This window comes from Plasmopara halstedii (assembly GCF_900000015.1).
Source record: "Plasmopara halstedii genome assembly, contig: Scaffold_2165, whole genome shotgun sequence".
In the NCBI taxonomy this organism is placed as follows: Eukaryota; Oomycota; class Peronosporomycetes; order Peronosporales; family Peronosporaceae; genus Plasmopara; species Plasmopara halstedii.
The window spans coordinates 49420-69543 of NW_020189073.1; the positions used below are offsets into that span (position 1 = coordinate 49420).

The 20124-nt window shown below is 45.3% G+C and overlaps 5 protein-coding genes across 5 annotated transcripts in view; 4 read left to right on the plus strand and 1 right to left on the minus strand.

Annotated features, from left to right (window-relative positions):
* Nucleotides 1-5050: 5050 nt before the first annotated feature.
* PHALS_03286 (uncharacterized protein) lies at nt 5051-5885 on the plus strand (the record flags this gene model as incomplete). Its single annotated transcript, XM_024717562.1, has 2 exons — nt 5051-5797; nt 5877-5885. The coding sequence occupies 2 exons, from the start codon at nt 5051-5053 to the stop codon at nt 5883-5885; spliced, it is 756 nt and encodes a 251-aa protein (XP_024583048.1).
* A 2429-nt stretch (nt 5886-8314) lies between these two features.
* PHALS_03287 (uncharacterized protein) lies at nt 8315-9367 on the plus strand (the record flags this gene model as incomplete). The annotated part of the gene is made up of 1 exon (XM_024717563.1): nt 8315-9367. The coding sequence occupies one exon, from the start codon at nt 8315-8317 to the stop codon at nt 9365-9367; it is 1053 nt and encodes a 350-aa protein (XP_024583049.1).
* Nucleotides 9368-9667: 300 nt separating this feature from the next.
* PHALS_03288 (fatty acyl) lies at nt 9668-13660 on the minus strand (the record flags this gene model as incomplete). The annotated part of the gene is made up of 6 exons (XM_024717564.1): nt 9668-10477; nt 10546-10986; nt 11053-11145; nt 11210-13414; nt 13492-13536; nt 13598-13660. 6 exons carry the CDS (start codon nt 13658-13660, stop codon nt 9668-9670), a joined length of 3657 nt encoding a protein of 1218 aa, XP_024583050.1.
* A 3524-nt stretch (nt 13661-17184) lies between these two features.
* PHALS_03289 (Zinc finger, CCHC-type) lies at nt 17185-18185 on the plus strand (the record flags this gene model as incomplete). The annotated part of the gene is made up of 5 exons (XM_024717565.1): nt 17185-17277; nt 17342-17768; nt 17837-17922; nt 17983-18022; nt 18070-18185. The coding sequence occupies 5 exons, from the start codon at nt 17185-17187 to the stop codon at nt 18183-18185; spliced, it is 762 nt and encodes a 253-aa protein (XP_024583051.1).
* Nucleotides 18186-19851: 1666 nt separating this feature from the next.
* The window catches only part of PHALS_03290 (uncharacterized protein), a gene marked incomplete at both ends in the record, with an annotated part of 365 nt that continues 92 nt past the window's right edge, over nt 19852-20124 (plus strand). The window contains one exon of the mRNA XM_024717566.1: nt 19852-20110. Within this exon, the coding sequence (XP_024583052.1) occupies nt 19852-20110 (259 nt within the window). The remainder of the gene's footprint in view (nt 20111-20124) is intronic.

The following is a 20124-nucleotide window of genomic DNA, read 5'->3' on the forward strand; positions in this document are numbered from 1 at the left end:
TTGTGACGCGGTTGTTCAGGCTCCACAGGGCGTATGCACAGACATACTTTGATGACATCTTCGTCCACAGTCGTGCGGGGCACGGGAAGACAGATGAGAAAAACCACATCGTCCATCTGAGAGCGGTGCTCGAGTACATGTGCACGAATAAGCGGTATGCTAATGCCGATATGTGCATCTTCGGCGCCGAAGAAATCCCTTTCTAGGGTCCTTCATTGGGAAGCGTGGCCTCCAAGCGGATCTTGCTAACATCAAGGCCCTTGTAGACTGGCCAGCTCCAAAGAACCAGAAGTACTTGCGTAAGTGGCTCAGCATCGCCAACTACTTGCACAATTATAGCGCGAAGAATGTGGAAATGGCACGGCCATTGTCTAATCTCCTAAGAAAGGATGCGGAATGGTGTTGTGACACCGAGCATCGGGAGGTTTTGACAGGGTCAAAGACAACCTGCTTCATGCACCAATACTGGCGTTGCCCGACCCCGATCGTCCTATTATTGTCGTCTATGTCCTTCCTGCACCAATACTGGTGTTGGTAGACCCTGATCGCCCTTTTAGTGTCGTCTGTGACGCTTCGGACTTTACCATCGGTTGTGCACTGCTGCAAGTAGACGCTGAGGGGTGCGATCGGATGATCGCGTTCAAATCTCACCGGCTTAAGGCCGTGGAGAGAAACTACCTAGTCCATGACAAGAAATTACTTGCGATGAAATATGCACTTGTCAAGTTAAGGGCACACCTGCTTGGCTCAAAGCGGTTTGTGATCTACACAGATCATGCGTCGCTACGCACTGCGACTCAGTCGCCTCAACTCTCGCAGAGGATGGCCAGGTGGCTCTCATTCTTTGTAGAATATAACTTCGAGGTGAAGTATAAGCCAGGAAAGCAGAATGCTTTGACTGATGTGTCGTCACGTAGACCGGTCTATGAACTTGCTCATGTCACCACGGGGGCGTCGTCAGTGACGGACTTGATCCACGCCGCATACGCGAATGATGGTATGTGTGTAGCGCTGCTACATTCTCTCGGGTGTAAGGAGTTTAGAAACTCGGACAAGGAATTGTCGGCGCGATTGCGCGCACGGTTACACCAATATTCGGTGAATAACGGCTTGCTGTATTTTAGCACCGATTTGACTGATACTCCACGAATTGTGGTTCCTCATGATGAGGATTTAAAATACCATATCCTTTATGGGGCCCACGACATCTCACTTAGTGGCCATCTCGGTCGTGAGAAGACTTACAGCTCAGTGAGTTACCACTATTTGTGGCCCAAGCTGTACAAATGGACAAGTATATATGTGCGTACGTGTGAAATGTGTCGGAGGGTGAAATCCTCTCCAAATGCGGTGGCGCCGCTGGCCAGTTTACCGGTATCCTCCGGGTGTTGGTAGGCCATGAGGATGGAATTTGTGATTGGACTGCCGAAGGACTCGGCGGGTAGCACGGGTGTGGGTCTTTGTGGACCGCTTGAACAAGATGGCTCATCTTGCGGCAGTGCCGGACAGCATGACGTTGCGGACACAGCGACGCTGTTTGTGGATCGTGTCTTTTGACAACATGAACTCCCGGAGTCGATTGTCTCTGATAAAGACCCACGCTTAACTGGGAGGTTTGGTCGACGATCTTCAAAGCCAAGCGGAAGCCGTACTTCACACGAGGCTCTAGGACCGAACGTGGATACGAGCGTATGAGAGCCGTTCTGTGGGCAGCCACCAATTGCGGCTTCTGTGCCTTGTTGAGGCGATTGGTAACAAAACTACTTCCCCAGGAAGTCGAGAGGTCGGGAAACTGCCGCGGTGTCCGCAAAGTGCTAGGCTCACGTCGCGCCGATGGCGCACCTCATCCTCCTCGTCTTCCATCCTGGGACAGGAGCTCGTAGTCGACATTCTTCAGCTCCCCGACGAGGGAATTCGTTGCCCGGGGCGGGCGCGGTGTGTTGCACTCGGTTGCCGAGGGCTTGGGATGTGCTCCCCGTAAAACCACTGACGTTCTGTCTGGAGATGCACCCTGTGCAAAAGAAGGGCTTTGCACGCTGACGCCCTCGGAACCAGCGAGGCTGGGTGTTTGCGTGTCATGGACACAGGGGTCATTGAACGGAGAATGTCTAAGGTTGTTCTTAAGAACGTAACGAGTGCTGTCAGGCGATTGATTTTCACTCCTAGCGTTTGGCCACCAGTTTTCGATTTGATTGTAACCCACTGTAGACATAAGCCTATTTGGTTGCTCTATTTGTCCCGGGAAAAGGCACACTAACATTTCATGTAAAGCTCACAAAGACCAAACTGTCGATTCATGATTCGATCGTGGGATTTACGACAAGACTACCTAGCGATGGGATTGCAGAGCACTATGCATAGATTTGAAGAGTCTAAGCAAGTGACAAACACACAGAGGTTCAGTTCGTGAGCGGAACTGAGAGCATCCACCGTGCTGAGTTGCCTAGATTGCTCTGATTTTTTAAGTCCATGTATATTTATATAAAATTAATGAACTTAAAAGATTAGTTGATATATGCGTTAGATCATCTCGCATAATAATATTATCTTTGATTTCAAATGTGCGGCTAGCAGCCTAGATTTAACATAGACTCTCCTTTTCGGAGTTCCACCATCTTCATAAATACCGATATTCCGTTATTCGTGAATATGTACATATACATTAAGTGTAATAACTCCGAACAATTGTACTGAGTTGTATCTAGTAAAGTAACTTTCAAGTGCACAAGATAACAGTAGTTTCCCCATTACAAGAACAGTGTCGTTTGCCTATTTATTGGACATATAAGATCACGTGTGATCTTTACCTAGCCATGTCTGATCGAGACTCTGTTACGTGTTTTGCCCTCTTGGAATGTTTATAGGAAGCAGCGCTCAAAATTTAAGACACAAGAAATATTTTGATGTTTACTTGCCGTATGCAAGCCCGTATGTGGATTTACATCGTCATTCTTACCTCACTGTTTGAAGTAGAATATTTGCTTTTCCAGATACATCCACGGTTATGGCACAGATATCAGTGATGAATACGTAACACTGACAAACAGAAATTGAAAAAAAATTGTCATGTTATGTCGGATGACTCCGACGTTTTTTTTCGTCTAAACACATTGTCCAGCATGTTTGCGCCATCAACAAACTTTTTTGAAGAAGTATGCAGTTTAATTATTGGAGTGATGACTGCAAGATAATAATATTTTTATGAATCACGACGACAAAAAGAACATTCAAAAATTATCCCGCAAAAAGAAAGTGCTTATTTTCATTGTTCGCTTCAAATTTGTTCTGTGACGAAATCGTGCTTGCACCTTTACCGAACTTATTCGCCTTATATTCCAGATTAACGACATTCCAGTCACCAATAGCTTAGAGGCTTCAAGAAAAGCGCATCCCAAGCCCTCGGCAACCGGGCGCCGCCCAACGCGCCTGCCACGGGCGACGGATCACTCGTCGAGGATTCGGAGGAAGTCGACTACGAGTCGTATTTTCCTATTCCAGAATGGGAAGAAGAAGAGGGCGAGATACACCAACGCTTTATACCCTGTATGTCGTAAATTACCTCTGGCGACATCTCAGCTATCTACGATGGTTACGTCACCTTCATCGACGGCACCACCGATTAGACGTTCATACTGGTAAATGATATAACCTATTCCGTGATATCCGACGCAGGAAACGGAAGAATTTTCGCTGCTCAGTGTCTACCATCAATCTTACTTCCACATCAGAACCACATCATCTTTGCACTTATTAATACCACTAAGGTTTCAAGTGCCGTTGCTGGCAATGACGCAATCACGTGTGCCAATGAAAATCTCTTCGAGATGACGCTAGGGGTTCAATATTCGGCTATTGTTCACAACTTGGTGCACCTGTCATCATCACGCTAAGAGAAAATGCAGTGCTATGCCCCATTCGGTGTCGAAAATGGCGCCTTCGTTTCTGACTGATCAGTCCACCCCGTCTTGGAATTTGGCATAATTTGAAGGCTACATCTGCCACAACACTGGCGTCTTCATCACGTAAGTATAACTCGATTTCACACCCCTGTGTCTTTTTCCACGGTCCTTGTAAAAACACAGAAAAGGCTAGGCTTCAAACACAGTCGAGTTACCTTGGAGATCTTTCCAATAGCGCTCCGTACTGCTCCTCTTTGTGGTATGCTCAACTATACACCGTCGACAACCATTAGACAGATGCTACTTTGCAGCAGAAGGTGTGCAACTCTCAAATACAAGCAGCTTGTCATCAAGGATCATAGCGGACACGATCATTGTCACACACTTAATGGGTGGTCCCATGATGGTTAATGCGCTAGCAAATGGGCAATGTACATTTGCATCAAACACAGCATGAATGAATTTCAACGGGTAGTAGCGTAGGTCGACTACCTCCAGAATGCTTGCAACAGCACAATATATTTATTGAGAATCCAATCGGACAATGCCCTACCATGGGGCTTGCTATAAAATGCTCTTGTTTGATCCATCACGCGTCTTATAGTATCAATAGCATATATTTGGACTGGATAGTGAGAGTTACTTAATCATATAATAGAAGAGAAAGTGAGTCTTAATAGCGTGAATGTTCGGATTCGATACCAAATATGTGCTTATTATTTTTGTGAGTGTAATCAATGTAAGCTAAATAGATTGTTTATGAGTAGTGCATCCTTAAATATCGCAGTGTAAGCACAACTTTGCTTCTGGCTATACATCTGTTGACAGTGTGACGTTGCTGAACTTATACTTGCTACACTTGCTTAACTCTCTTGCTTTCATATTGGAATTTCTACTTTAATCTTAATAAAGTCTTCACATGTTCGTAGCTATTGACGACGTAGAGGGATAGTCCAAATCTTTCGAATAAAATCTTAGGGAGTTAGATATATTTATTCCTTGTACGCTACATGTTACTTTCAAGTTAAACCAAAGGGAGGATTTAACAGCGTAACGTTTTCGGTTTTATCAAAATCTCGCCAGTTTATGGTGAGATTAAAGTGTAATACCTTAATTCTGTAATTTGTCAGCAGCTTTTTTCATTTTTCTTAATGAAGAAAAGTAAGCACCAAGCGCTGCCATTAGTGCTATGTGGCTTGACTCTTACTTCTCTCGGTGCGATGCCTTTGCTAGAACTTGGCTATGCGTTAGATGTATCCCAGGATAAGATGCAATCTTTACGAGCCCTGACGGTGTTCGACAAAAGCGCTCTCGCACTCAGCGTGCTATCGGTAGCTATTGGAGGCGCTCTTTTATTTTCCTTATGGTTAAAGCTATCCGACCTTTATGCGCTGAGAACTGTAAAAGTTTTGGCCATTGCACTTGCAGTTATAGCTGTAGCCGATGCAGCGTTACTGATGTCTGTAGCATCTGAGCGAGGACTTGATACCCCATGGAAGACCAGCATTTACGCAGATCACGAGAGATTATTTGAGCAGCAAATAAACGACGTCTTTTGTCATGCTAAAGGTCTGCAAGTGTGCGAGCTTGGCAGTATGGCAGAGGCGCGACAGATTTTTCCGCTTCAAAGTTGGCCTGTCGATTCTGACCGCACCCCGGGAAGACGGATTGCATCCAGCTGCGAGGGCTTTCAGGACAATGTGCCGTTTTGGGATTATCAGAGCAAAATGAAGCTCTGCAGTCTTTGTGCAAATGTAACCTTTGAAGAAATAGCATTGCAAAGGAGATTTGGGACCAAATATAATGCCGAGGTGCTGGCAGCGGTGGCTGTGCTAAGCTTCGAAGAGCTGCAGTGGTGCGGAGAGTACTTGTTGGCGCTTACAAGATACGACCATGACGTACGTCGTTCACCGTATTGGAAGCATCGGAGGGAGTTCCAAAAGTTGCTGAAATCTGATGCACCTTACTGCACTTTAGTCTCAATAGTCAAAGTTCTACAGCTGCTGGAGGTTGTATCGGGTGTGTGCTGTTTGATGCTGGTATGCTGGTCTCGAATACTATTTCAAACGGGAAAGCTGGTGCAGTATCGAAGTGGAAGCAAGGCGGAAATTGTCTAGTTGGAGGGCTGGGAATGACAGATCTCAGAATTATAAATGCAAAGAACTATTTTATGTAAGATATCCTTCTATGAGACGACAACTTGACACATCGGGGGCAAACAAGTATATACTAGTTGTTTCAGGCTCCTACATGTTCTAAAAATGCTGATTCGAACCATGTGACACGATAATTTCTTTGGCGGGCTGACAGCAATGTCATTGTCAGTGACGTATTCTGACGCTCAGGATAGCAAATCTTAACTATTGTCTTACTCAGTATTTACGCAATCTGGACATCATGGGGCGCAATTCAATGAAGTTTCGTGATTTTTCTTCTAGACTGTCTGTTCCTTCATGCCCATCATGATTCTTGCCAATATTTAGAACTGTATGAAAATGATGAAGGTTCAAGTAAGCCGATAGGGAAAGCCTTAGGTCATACGCAATAAATAGGAATATATATGTATGCTGTCAACATTGACTTTGATAATGGACAAGTGTTGCTCAGAGATCGCATAGCAAATGCTAGCATAATAGTTTGTTACTTTATCTAAGTTATATTAAAATATGTTGACATGATGCAAGACCCAATGGACGATGAAATTGGAGTTCCGGCGAAGAGTAAGTGACAGATGCGTTACTACAATGTTGGCGAAATAGCAGTTTCTAATGATTCTACGGTCATGAATAGTTTAAAGTCGGCACCTGAAAAAACAAACGGCACCTTTATCATACTTTGACGATTAATAGATAGGCATATTCTTTTCTTAAGAACCTTTCTAACAGATCTTTCTAGCTGGCATGCCGGCGATCACGCTGTCTTGCACTTTTAACGCCGATCATTTCTAAGACAGCATGATTTACCTGAAAATCGCTGAAAGATGCCAGACTCAAGGACGATTGTACCGAACCCAAGAAAAAACGGGCACAGCTATCAGAAACTCTTTCAGCTAGGTAGCCTTTACTTTGGATCAATCGGAGGCTGCTGCGGCAGATCCAAGGTATTCATCAGGCGAAATTTTCTGTTCAAAGATTCATGCACCTTCTACATTCAAGCGTCCGTAGCCGAAGCAGGCTAGAAAGTAATTCTATGATTTCTTTACTGTTGGTTTTGATCATTCAAGCACACAATTTTAATATAGAAGTGCGCCTATCTTAGTGAGCGACGCAGAGTTCGTTTTCGAAAATGGAGGAAGAATCAGAGACGTTGAACAATGCAAATCAAATTTTTGACCATGAGACTGCTGGATCTTTGGAAGCCCAAAATTTTGACCATAAGACTGAAACTTTGGACATGTGCAGCATTAATAAGTGACATGATTTTCACCTTTTCGAATGCCTCCATGGAGTTTCCCAACGTTGCTAGATAAAAGGCTTAGGCTGGTAGATTTGGCGTGTTTTTATGTTGCGCTTTGAAAGCACGCAATGTTTACGGCATGTCACGACAAATGGATCAGTTGCATCGAGTCTTGAAGTATTCTTTTGATGTGCTGGAGTGAACAATTTCTGAGCTTCAAGTTTTCTAAAGCCTTACAGCTTGTACTAGCGACAGAATACATAATTTTTATTGGGCACGTAAGTAGCACCTGGATGGACTCGAAAACTCATCCGGGTATGATTCCAGATTGCTCTTTCTCATTTGATGTATGGATGCTGGTTCTCAATTTACTTATACTTGGCGCGACTGACTTGCGGACAATACACGCTGCAACGAGTAATGCATCCACAGAGCCTGCATAGCCAATTATAGTTGTCAAAGGGTTTTTAAAAGAACAAGAAGAAAGCTAATTTACAAAGTATTGTGAAAACTTCTTAGATGGCCGATGGCCGCTACCACTTCAGAGAGTCGGAACATGTTGAATCAGCTTTATCTAGAATAAGAACCATTTATCCGATAAGAACAGACTTCTAAAAAATCTACACAGGATGTCCCGCACGAAAGAATTGTCACGCACTCGCTTTGTCTAGAAAACGAGACATCTTAAGATTGGTGATGCACGAATCAGCTTTGTATTGTCTCAACCAAATAAGCATGATACCCACCAAATATGCATCATTCAAAATGTGCCCTTTGACGATCTAGGCAAGTATCTAAATCATAAGCCTCTTCTGATCTGGTCATTTATTACGTGATCAGGTACCTGCTACATGAATGGATAGGAAATCTTAGTATGTCTCAATATTTTGTAATTCAGCTGTATATGCGCTACTCGAATCAGACAGCAAACAACAGAAATAAATGTTTTGTGCGAAGTCCCAGCAATGGCTTTACCTCATTTCACAATTGTCAGCCCCGTGCACAGTCAGTATCATATCATGCGCCTTTCATACTTGAGATTGGTACTTTTGGCCGGAGCTCTTTTTCCGAAGGCTGAAGGTGAGGCAGCAGGGCAACTCGTGGTGCAATCGTCCCCATCTGATCGCGACAATGCTCTGGTGCGAAGAGCTGTCAGAACCCAAAGTTCGGAAGATGTCGACAATGAAGAGAGAACTCTAGGAGAGGAGTTTCTGTCGTTTGCGAAACATACTCTAAGAACACCTGCTGCAGAGCTTGACAAGATCAACATCGACACTATTAGTCATTTCATCGACAATCAAAGTCCGGAAAATCTTATCTCCAGCCTCAAGACGATGGAAGGTAACCTTTTGACAACTTTACAGTGGAAAATGTGGATCTTTAAACTTTGTCGTGGAGAACATGGTACGGATCCTTCCGAGACTATAGTGAATAATATGCTACAACATTTCAGCGTCCAACATTTGGCCATGATGTTTCTGGATGCAGTCATAGACCCCACCACGAGTAATGTTGCCCGGGTACTTGTGAAAACGCTATCTGATAAAGTACCCGTTGATAAATTCGGTCCCAAGATACTCAGAGAGTGGCTTGAACTCGATATCAATGTATCAAATTATTACGCCACTGCAAAATGGAGAAAATGGGCCGCATATCTTACGCTTGTTTTCAATGAAGGAGCTCAAACAGACAGCAAACTCGCGACAAGTTCAGACGTGAGCAATATGTTAGAGCTTCCGCCAATGCTCAAGACACTGTCTTCTCCGACACAAGCGAACTTTATGGTAAGCAAATCAATGTTGGACACATTGAAATCGATATGGCTGGATGAGGGCAGGTTGCCATCTGAAGTGTTACTTTACTTCAACCGCAACATAGACCCACAGTTCCTCAGTTGTGGAAACAACCAACTAGCTCTGAGCACTATCTCTGCATACTTGCAGGAGTTTAATAAACGAAATCCTGGTAAAGAGACGTCGATGATGCAGGCGCTGACGGATGCTTTCGGTGAAATAAAGGCAAATGAGATGGTAGATAATTTAAAGCAATCGAGAATTGCGGAACTAAAGTAGTTTATTGATGAACTTTACGAGGTTGGGGCGTCAAACTAGTGGAGATTTATCGAGCAAAAGAACTTGGTTGATGTCGAGAAAGCATTTTATATGGAAATGATTCGGCTCCAGAGGTATGAATCGGCAGATACGCAAGCGGCGATCACCTTAATTTGCATTGAGTACGCCGGGTACATGTATACAATGACTATAAGTAGAAAGATAGCTTTTGAAAGTAAGATGACGTTATAGTCCCTCTAACACAGAGGGTAGTAAGTGTTGATACACGTAGGATATAAACCCAAATACATTTACATTCAACTACAAGCGGGAAAGCGCCGGCAAACGCGCCAGAATCTCCGTTTCACTCGTCGTAGCTAGCTGTGCACCTAACGGTAGCTTGCGGAATTTTGAGATGCGTTGAGCAAGTTGTCGCAATTCACCGTCTTTAGTAAAGTGATGTGTCAAACTCAGTAGCTTATCTACCGGTTGTTTTTTGTCATGCTTGTCATTCTGCTTGTCTAAAGTTCGGCGGGAGGAGAGCACACCCCAACTTTCAAGCAATGCCAACGCATTTTGAAGCGTTTCACGTGAACATGATTCATAAAAACTGATGAGGTTCTCGTGATACATCGTTTCGGCAAGCCATTGCAGACGCTTAAGCAAATCTTCGGTACTTACTTCACATTGTGGACGCAGCGCAAACAAACTGGTCACAGCAACCCAGTAGCTGTCTATAAACGGCCAGATCAATGTACTCAACAGCGATAACATCGCACCATCTACTGCTTCAACACGTGGAGTCGATGACGATGAAGTGATTGCAACGAGCACTTTGCGAGTTTCCAGTTGTGCAAGTGCCGCGTGAAGCTGCTCTTGGTCTGCTTTGGGATCATTTTTGCGAACAAACTCCATCATGAGCATCTCGTGCAGGAACAATGCACCACTAAACAACTCATGACGATCTACACCCGAGCTTTTCGAAAGACTTGATTCAGGATGAGTACTGGATGGAGAGTTACAAGCCTCCAAAGCATTATAAGCACAAGCAAAGACACCTTCGAGATAAAACCAGTGCAATAGCTTGTTGCGATAGTATCCGAGGCCAATCATATTTGGGTATTGCTCTCGCTACAGCATTGAAAGACATAGAAACATGTCAGAAGTCAGTGATGAGTTATCTAGCAAATTGAACTGACACTTGTGATTGCAGGCTCTACGAGGTCTTTACGTCGCCTGGTAATGAATTCGTGTAGTAACTTAAGTGCAGAATCCACGACAATTGTGGGTGAACGGCCTTGAGTCCCCACGACACGACCGCCACGACGCAGAACCTCCAGTCTTAACCAATCAGCCTGGCGCACAAGCTCTTCCTTGGATATACCATGGCGGTATACAAGCAATATAGCCGCTACTACATGTGACATCGCACACGTGGCGTTCTTGATCAATGCGTCTGTGATCACGTAGCCTAAATCTTCTACAATAGTTTGTGTAGGTACTAGCATCTCTTGCTCTTTAGCAAGTACAAGTGCTGCATCCACGTACTGTTTCACATCCAAAGGGACACCAAACATAACTGAGATCGAGCCAAATTTCTTACGTACAACCGGCATGGCCTTCAGCAGCGCGCTTATTGACTAGATATGTATTCAGACCACATTAAAATTCGATCTTGTGATTCACAGACACAATAAACCTCTCACCTCGCGAACTTTTCCTTCGCCAAGAAGTTCATTTTGATGTAAAAGAACTTCCAATGGCTTTTCGTAGTCAATCGTCACAGGAACAATGAAGAGCTAGAAAATTGACATCAAGGCGTTAAGTTACATCAAACTGAGGTGCAGCTACAAAAAAACTTACATTTTTGACTTTGTCCGATAGGTAGCAGTCTACGACAGTATTCAGGATACCAAACTTTGGATGTAGCTGCTTACCGCTTCGACTGCGAGAGCCTTCGATAAAAAACTCAACGGTGTGTCCTCTTGCCACTAAATACTGCGTGTAGGCATGAAAGACGGCAGAGTAGAGCGAATCATTTGAAAATGATCGACGAATAAAGAATGCGCCAGACTCGCGAAGTAATTTTGTGAGACTGCCCATGTTAAGAAAATCTTCTCCAGCTGCGACGTAGGGAACGGGAATATTATAAGCGAAAAATACGTAGCTCATCAACAGAAAGTCAACATAAGACCGATGAGTTGGTACAAGGACAACACTGCCACGTCGCTCAGCAAGTAGATCACGAATACGTGTAAGTCCAGTTTCATCCACATGAATCTGATCGTACATATTTCGGCATATTTTTCGAAGCAGCCATCCAAACTTTCGCACAGCTTTGTAGTCAAGCTGTGCCGCCATAGTGTCAAGTATGCAAGCAGCTTGACGCTCAACGTCGTCAACATCGATTCCAGAAGCCACTGCGCGTTCTTTGATAGCTTCACGAACGACTTTGTCTTCAAGGACACTGTTACGTAAACCACCAATGGACTCCACATGAGGTCTAGGAACATGTGAAGCTTCGTGATTCATACCTTCTTTCCATCCAGTGAGGCCCATGACACGACCTAAGAGACCAGATTTAGTGTATCCTGGCTTCCGACTTGACGTGTAAGCCCAAGCCACATCCGAAAGAAGTCTAGGAAACGAAATTGCGTGGTGATCCGGATCCCAATCCAAGATACGTCCTGTACTTAATGCAAGTTTGGTTTGTTTCACCCCTTCAATATCAACGTCAATAACGTCCTCTTTCAGCATAAATTTTTTAAGTCCAACGCAGTAATTCAACACATAGCGCTCCCACGCAATTTCGTGAGAATCAATCCAAAAATCCGAAGTTGCCCATGATTGAAGTGTCGTTTCGGCAACGTCAGCAGTAAAAATCCATTGGTTTTCAGTGAATGGTTTAAATATCTCGACAAGATTACGAGCACGCCAGGTAAGCTGCCACAACTTCGCGGCGTTCTTAATGTGAGCGGAATGTCCACTTTTGTTAGCCAAAGTCGAGTACACGGACGATGGAAGTGCGTATTTAAGAAACCATTGAATCTGAAAGCTTTGATGAGTTGGAATCATGGAAAATTTAGCCGGAAATAGTCCACGTGCTGGTGGATTCTTTCGAAAATACTCCGGCACCAGCATACACGGGATACGCCAACGAAGAGGGTTTTGTCGAGGATCGGATGTGCCACAATGAACAATCATGGGTTGATTTAATGCAGCAACCGTCGATGAAGATCGAGTTGATTCGTGCAGTATTCGAGGGCTCACGAGCTCATGAAGCTTAGCACATATAGATAGAAGAATACTGTTCACCGCCAAATCCACAGGAACAATATCAGCAACATTTCTTGGATCTCCTGGGAGCATAGTGAGGACGCCCAAGCCAGCAGCCAAGAAGACTGCGCCAGCTGCAGCAATTTGATCAACCCAGCCTGGCATTGGCTCTTTCCAGCTTGCACCAATGATGGTTGGACGGTGAATGATCAGCGGAAATTGGAGTGTAAATTCTTGAACGAGTAAATGCTCCGTCATTGACTTGGTAAGTGTATATGTATTGGGATATGTCCCCATGAGATTAACTCGTAATCGTTCCATTTCGCTTGGAGATGCAGTTATTACAGCATTAAGAGCATCATGTACCTCGAAGTCCAGAGGATACAATTTCTCACTAATTGTTGTATCTCTTCGATTACTATTAACATAAGCCGTTGATACATGCAAGTGACATCGATTTCTACGACATGTTTGTACAAATTTTGCAACATGTAAAGCTCCCAAACAATTCATTTCAACAGCCACTTCAAGAGGCTCATCAAACTGAACTGTAGCTGCTGAGTGAATAGAAATCTGCACCTGAGCTTGCAATAATTGTGCATCTTGTGGACTGAGACCTAAGTCAGGTGTCGTGATATCACCAGCAATTGCTTGTAATTTCTCGCATGCAAAAGCTTCAAAACTATCAGATTTCTCAGCTCGAAGGCGATCAAAGACGCGACTACCAATGATCTCCTTCTTTAATCTCTCAGCTGGTATTACGCCCTTGCGAGGGCGAATTAATACATATATCTGGATAGTGACACATTATATAAGCACCAGTTACTGAGAATGAGCATAGCTGATATCGCTTAAATGTTACATTGTACCTTGGTAATGTTTGGCGTGCATCGCAATAGCTTTTCAATTAAAGTCTATAGTGGTGAGGGTAAGTACATTGTGAGAACAAGTGGAAGTATAATATAAAAAACATACTTTAGCTAAGAAACCTGTGCCGCCCGTAATGAAGAGGTGCTGGTCTGCGAAGGTCTGCTCCATAATGCTACGTTTTACGACAATACTCTAAAAGCTTATGAAAATAAATTGATTATTTTCAGCTGGGAAAAAAAATAAGGGATTAAGCCTCGTGTTAAAATGAAGGTCGCAAGTTATTTATAGTTTAGTCGTGGCGATATTTTGTGCTTTGGATTGCCGATTAACATCTAATTTTCGCATTTTCGAATGATCAAATGTTGTATAGATTCCTGCTTGTTACAATTTTGCGTCGGCGATGACATATAATCCGGCAATGTGCAGGTCCCCTTGACAGAACACTCCACTACGTTTGTCAGCAGCGCGGAGTCGCTGACGAAATGTCGGCTGGCACCACTGTCCATAATCCAGCTCTAAGCGTTCACTGCCTGGGCATCGCTGCTGGCAGCAAGTGCTGCTGACTTTACTCACTAGCTATTTTCGTTTCCAGTGGAACGCTCCGGGCAGTTCTTCTTCAGGTGTTCAACCTTCTTGCAGCTGTGGTATCGCCGTGCAGACACCATCCGCGCCCACACCACCTACTCCTTTGCTTGTTGAAGCGTATGTGGTTGCGTGATGCCACACTTGGACATCAAAGCGTGCCTTCAGTCTCGGTCCGCGTGCTTGACGATGTTCTCAGGTACCAATGTAGGTGACGCGTTTGTTGCCATCATGAGAGCATTTAAGTACAGCAAGTGCTCATCCCGCGATTGCAGCGATCTTTCTTGGCTCCAAGCAGCTTCATTCCCTGCTGCGTCTAGAGCGTCCTCTTAAAAGACAAGTGCATTCGGTCCATCACGAACCAAAACGTCGGCTTTGTGGCCCACCAGCGCATAATGTGTTGCTGGTAGATGAGCTTAGCTTTACCACGTAGATTCTAGCCGAACTTGTTCACCTTGTACCGTTCTGGTCAGGCGTAGCCAGACGCCTGCTCCGCCATCTCGATCTGCTCGATGAAGAGCGGTGCCCACTGCTAGATACCACTCCCATGACTCTCACAGACTTCACTGCCGCCGAAGTTGCGCATGTAGATCCTCGCGTTCTTGGCCGGCGGCACTCTAATGCCTGATGGTGTACGCTTTGACCAAGTCCGGCCTCATGTCTGGCCGGCGTAATAGGTAGACCCTGCTGCTGCATCCGAAGCGAGCGCTTCAAGCTGCAGACATTGGCTGCGAGGTTGGTCATCAGCTTCACGAATGCTCCAAGGTCCGGCGCGACTTTCTCTTACTGTAGCACTTCGCACTTTTCGTGGGCGAGGGGGGACGAGGGTCGCCTCCGTAGCTGCGGGGCTCAAAACGTATTGATGCTGAAATAGGTAAAAAAAAGCGAAAGCGAAAAATATACAAGGAGTTTTAGCTGGATACCACATGCACACTACACGTTAACCACAAAGACACGCGGTCCCACAAAGACACACGCCTATGCCTGATATGATTAGTCCTAGTGTCTACGCCTCATTCGATCGGTCTCAATAGCGAAAACTAGTCAAAATCATACCTTTAACATTGTCGACTCGATGCATTCGTAAAGGCCCACGGGGATCTGGCTTCCGGTCGCCTGCACGTATGCTGGCTTTTTCATCAATATCAAACACTCGTCTTGTGTGGCCATTTGTGCGACACCGATCATCTACAACAGTTCTAAGGTGCACATCCACAGCTCACTTTTGCATGACAAAGAGGTGCTAGCAAATTGGTATTTCGGAAGACGATAGGATTCCGTAACGGAACGCTATGTGGGACACTTGGTTGAGCCTCACGCTTTCTAATAGATGTGGTTTTATTAGTGAGCATGGCAATAAATTTATATGGTAAAATCCTAAGCGGTACTTGATTCCAAACAGTTTAGCAATTTAAGTATCTTAATATCAAAGACGCTCTCGATTTTCCTCGTGGGTAATCTATGTCATCCTTTGGAATTTTGACAATGCGGGTCGGTTGATACATTGCGCCTTGGTGCAAGATGCACGGCAATCCAGTTGCACTTGATAGCGTTCGTTATTAATCCATTGACGTCAAAGTTGACTGTACCATTGGAGATAATGGAATAGCAAGAGATCGAACAAGTGGGCAGGCTACGTCAATCCATTTTCATTATTACATTAGAGGGGATAAGGCGTCTGGTCGCACATAGGATGCAAGCGGCTTTTGATCGTCTGAAACCGTTCACCAGTCAGATAACTGCTTTCCTATAACGCCCTAAATAACTGCCGATGAAAGCACAACTGACAACACCATGAGAATGCAAATATAAAACGTCTAGCATTATGGGGGTAGAGACGAAAGAAATCTCTTTGTAAGTGAGAGGAGTACGAAATAGTCAATGTTGCAGAGACGTCAAGCTGGTGGTGACCAAGCTAAGGGGTCGCATGCAAGCGTACCATTTATCCAAGGAGGTTCTAGAATATTTGAGAAAAAGAAGGTTCCCGCAACCAAGAAGGAGACATTCCAGAACACACTCATTGGATAGGAACAAATGCATGTTAGCCAATATTATTGCATATTACGTGCACGTAGCATTAGAACTGGATGTAAGTTCTCCGAACCAGGATTTTAACGCTAAACAAAGATCACTCTTGAACGTGACGCCTAGGGCTCAGGTCAAATTTGGTAACACTTGTTCGTCACCCTTTATCGTTGGCTAACCAAACTATCCCAGTCCATGTTCCAAACAAGCGACGTCCGATCCGAGACTCCCGACTCAAGACTCCAGACCAAGACTGGATCCGCACACAAGCAAGACACTTGAAAGTGGTCAGGACCTAAGGGGAAATTGCGTGTAGATCCTTCGGCCCTGAACACCTAGTTGTGTTGGCTGTGTTTCAAGCGATAGAGCGAGAACAACCAAATTTCCAGTAATCAGCGACCTTGAGTGCGGAGGACTTGATGAGATGCATGACGAGCGCGATGGAGCAAATGGCGACAAGTTAGAAGTACGCGCTGAGTCAACAGCAAGAGTCGATGGATAGAGCGATGAAGAAGCAGCGAGAAGACATGATGCGGCATATGGAAGGCATGTAAGACGCAATTAAGAGGGCGCATGCGAGTCAAGAAGAGCTCAGGAACATCAAACGAGCGTGATATAGAGTCAGTTGAATGAAGCCATTGGACGCGTATAGAGTGAAGTCATTTACAAGGAGAGCGCTGTACAGAAGAGAAGAAGAGCACCCCAGGTAATTGTTTCAGGGGTTGACAGAGCGGAAGGATTGTCCATGCCACAGTTTTCAGAAAAGCCGATGGAAGGAGTGCACACGTTCTGTTCCAATTGAAGAACTATTTGCGTGCAAAGGTGATTGACGAGTACGCAGAAGAGAACCAACAAAGGATCGTGGCGATGGTCGTGGGAAACTTTAGAGAAGGCGCATTGGCTTGGTACCATGATATGTGTGCGAGCGAAAGAGAGGCGAGGAGTCTCGAGGGAATGGAAGCAGCATTGTATGCTCAGTTTGTGCCAAGAGGATACCCGAATATTCTGCGGGATAGTTACGACAGTTGGCGAAGGACGCACAACGGATGAACTTCGACAAGTACGTTGTGAAATATCGGAGGATCATGGGGCAGATTCAAGAAATGAGCGAGTTGGATCGAAAAGATGTGTTATTTCGGTTTGAAGGACCAGACTCGGAAGATGGTGAAGTTCACAAGGTGCACTAATTTGGAAGAAACCATAGCCGCTGTGAAGGCGTACGAAGATGCCTACTTCCCATAGCATGGAGGTCGAGAGGGACAAAAGAAGCCTCCGAGAATGCATCGGATTCACATTGGTGCTTTGAACGACGATGGCAGTCAAGACATGGAGATTTGTAATGAGATGATCGGAAAGAAGCAGTGTTATGAGCAGAATCTGTGTTTCATGTGCAAGAAACCCGGTCATACATCGCGAGATTGTTACCAGAACACGAGAAGATATCATGCAAGAGATCATGGAAGATATCACAGCGTAAATTATCGAAGGAACAGGAGACGAATGCAGAACATAAGGAATGTGGTGAAAGCGCATCACGTGGAAATGAATGAATACAAGGCAGAAACCTATTCATTTCAGTTGAGCAAGGCACAAGCAACCAGCATGCGGATCAAGCAGTCAAAAGTGGTGTTGACGAGAATGAGTGCCGACGAGCTGATTGTGAAAAAGGGTTTGTGTGACGGAAAGCGAGTCAGGATATTGATTGATTCCGTAACCACTTCAATCTCATTCGTCCAGGACTGAGCGTCAGGATCGAGAAAACGATCTCGGCTACTGCCAGTCCATTTGATGACACAGAAACGGATTTCAAAGTTGTTCAGCTGGTTTAACTAACTCTGGAGATGGATGGCCAGATTTTCGATAGCGAGAGTGGGAACACACAGGGACACACGATGTCTAGTTGGGAAAACCGTGAATGGCAAGGTACAACCCTGCAATCGACTGGAGGACACACCATGTGACATTCGCAGAGTTATCGGAGTGCCAAGAGGTGAAAGAAAACGAGTTCCGACGGAAGCTGAGACAACAAGACTATGTTCAGGTTTTTCATGTGAAAATCTGGATGGGAAATGATGCGGAAGAGTGAGAGAAAAAACGAAGCGATGCCAGAGATCAAGGAGCTGCTGGAGGAATTCCAGGGAGTCTTTCCAGAGCATTTGCCAGACAGGTTACCGCTAAAGAGGAATATGCAAGTCGAGATCAAGCTGAAGTCGGGAGCAAAGCCGAGCAACCGACAACCGTTTCGACTGTCGCATGTCGAGCGACAGGCACTGCAAAAGTTCGTAGACAGTCTGCTGAAGTGGATCGAGTTATCCGAGTCGCCGTGAGTATCCAACATGTTTAATGTGCCCAAGAAGGATCCCGCGACAAACCATTTTCCTTCGCGAGCAGATTGGCAGCGATCGGAAGACCCGAATGCCCGATTCGATGGGTCCAGGACTTTCGATACGTGAACAATGCGAGCGAGATACCAAAGATCCCGTTTTCGATGATCAACGAGCTGTTTGACCAGATGCAGGGATGTTCGACGTTCTTGACAGTCGCTTTGCAAAAGGGATACCATCAGATGTGGTTCGCTGAGAGCCCAAGATAGTACACCGCATTCAAATGCCTTTCCGGAAATATACCACTGGTGCGTGGCACCCATGGGACTTGCTGGAATGCCAGGCATTTGAAGCCGACTGATGAGGATTGTCTTTTATCATTTGACATTTGTTGTCGTGTGCCTCGATGACATTTGCGTGTTTTGTCGGAAAAGGGAGCTGCATCGCGAGCATTTGAGAGCAGTGTTCGAGTTGCTGCGAAAGAACGAGCTGTACGCGAATCGCGAAAAGTGTCACTTCGGACAGAGGAGATCAATTTCCTGGGTCACATCGTCAACAGCAAAGGAGTCCACATAGATATGAAGAAGGTGCAGGCAATCAAAGCGTGGCCGGCACCGACAAGCACAAAAGAATTGCAGAGGTTCTTGGACTCGCGGGCTTTTATCGACGGTTCATCCCGTCCTACGCAGATTTTGTGTTGCCTTTCAGCGATTACTTAAGTCGAGCAAGGAATGGGGTTGGAGGGATCACCATCAACACGCGTTTCACAAGATCAAACATGCGTTGCAACAAGCACCAGTGCTGCAACTCTTAGCTTTCAAAAAGTCGTTTATGGTTTCGACGGATGCGTCTGGAACTAGCGTGTGAGGAGTGTTGTCGCAAGAGGTTGAAGGAAAAGATCTACCGATTGCGTTCTACAGCAAGAAGCTGAGCGGTGCAGAACGAAGATGGCCAGCGCATGACCAAGAGCTGTACGCCATCAAGTTGTGTTATGCAACATTGAGACCGTATCTGCACGGAACCAAGTTCGTTGTGTTTACGGACAGTTCAGCGTGCAAGTGACTGAAGTCAAGACCGCTAGCGTCAGGAAGACTGGCGAGATGGCTAGACTTCTTTGCAGAGTACGACTTTGAGCTGATTCATCGACCTGGCAAGAAGAATGTAGTTGCAGATGCCGTGTCGAGACAAGAAATCAATTTGGCATGCATTCAGATGGAGAAGTTCAAAGACACACTCAACTCGGTATCGAGGTAAGCCATGAGCTTGATATATGGAATGCAGAGCCTACCAAAGTATGAAAGATTCGAAGAAAACAAAAAAGAGAAGAGAATGGTGCTTTGAACGAACTACCTTCACGCAGAGGTGGAGAAGAGCACGAGAGAGAAGTTTGAGCGAGCATTCAAGGAGAATGAGTTCTATACCAAGATAATGGAAGGCAGAGGAGACAGAGGAGACACGACCAAATTCACAGCGGAAGATGGACTGATTTCCCGCATGTCGGAGAACAAGGTGAAGCAGCTGTGTGTGCCCGAAAGTCGAGAGTCGAAGCTGGCAATAGTGAACAACCATCACGACACACCAACAGCAGCGCTCCCAGGCATCGAGCGAGCCGCCAACCTGTCAAGATGTGGTTCTGGTGGAAGAGCATGCTTGAAGACATCAAGACGTATGTGCGAACGTGCAAGACGTGCATGCGGTACA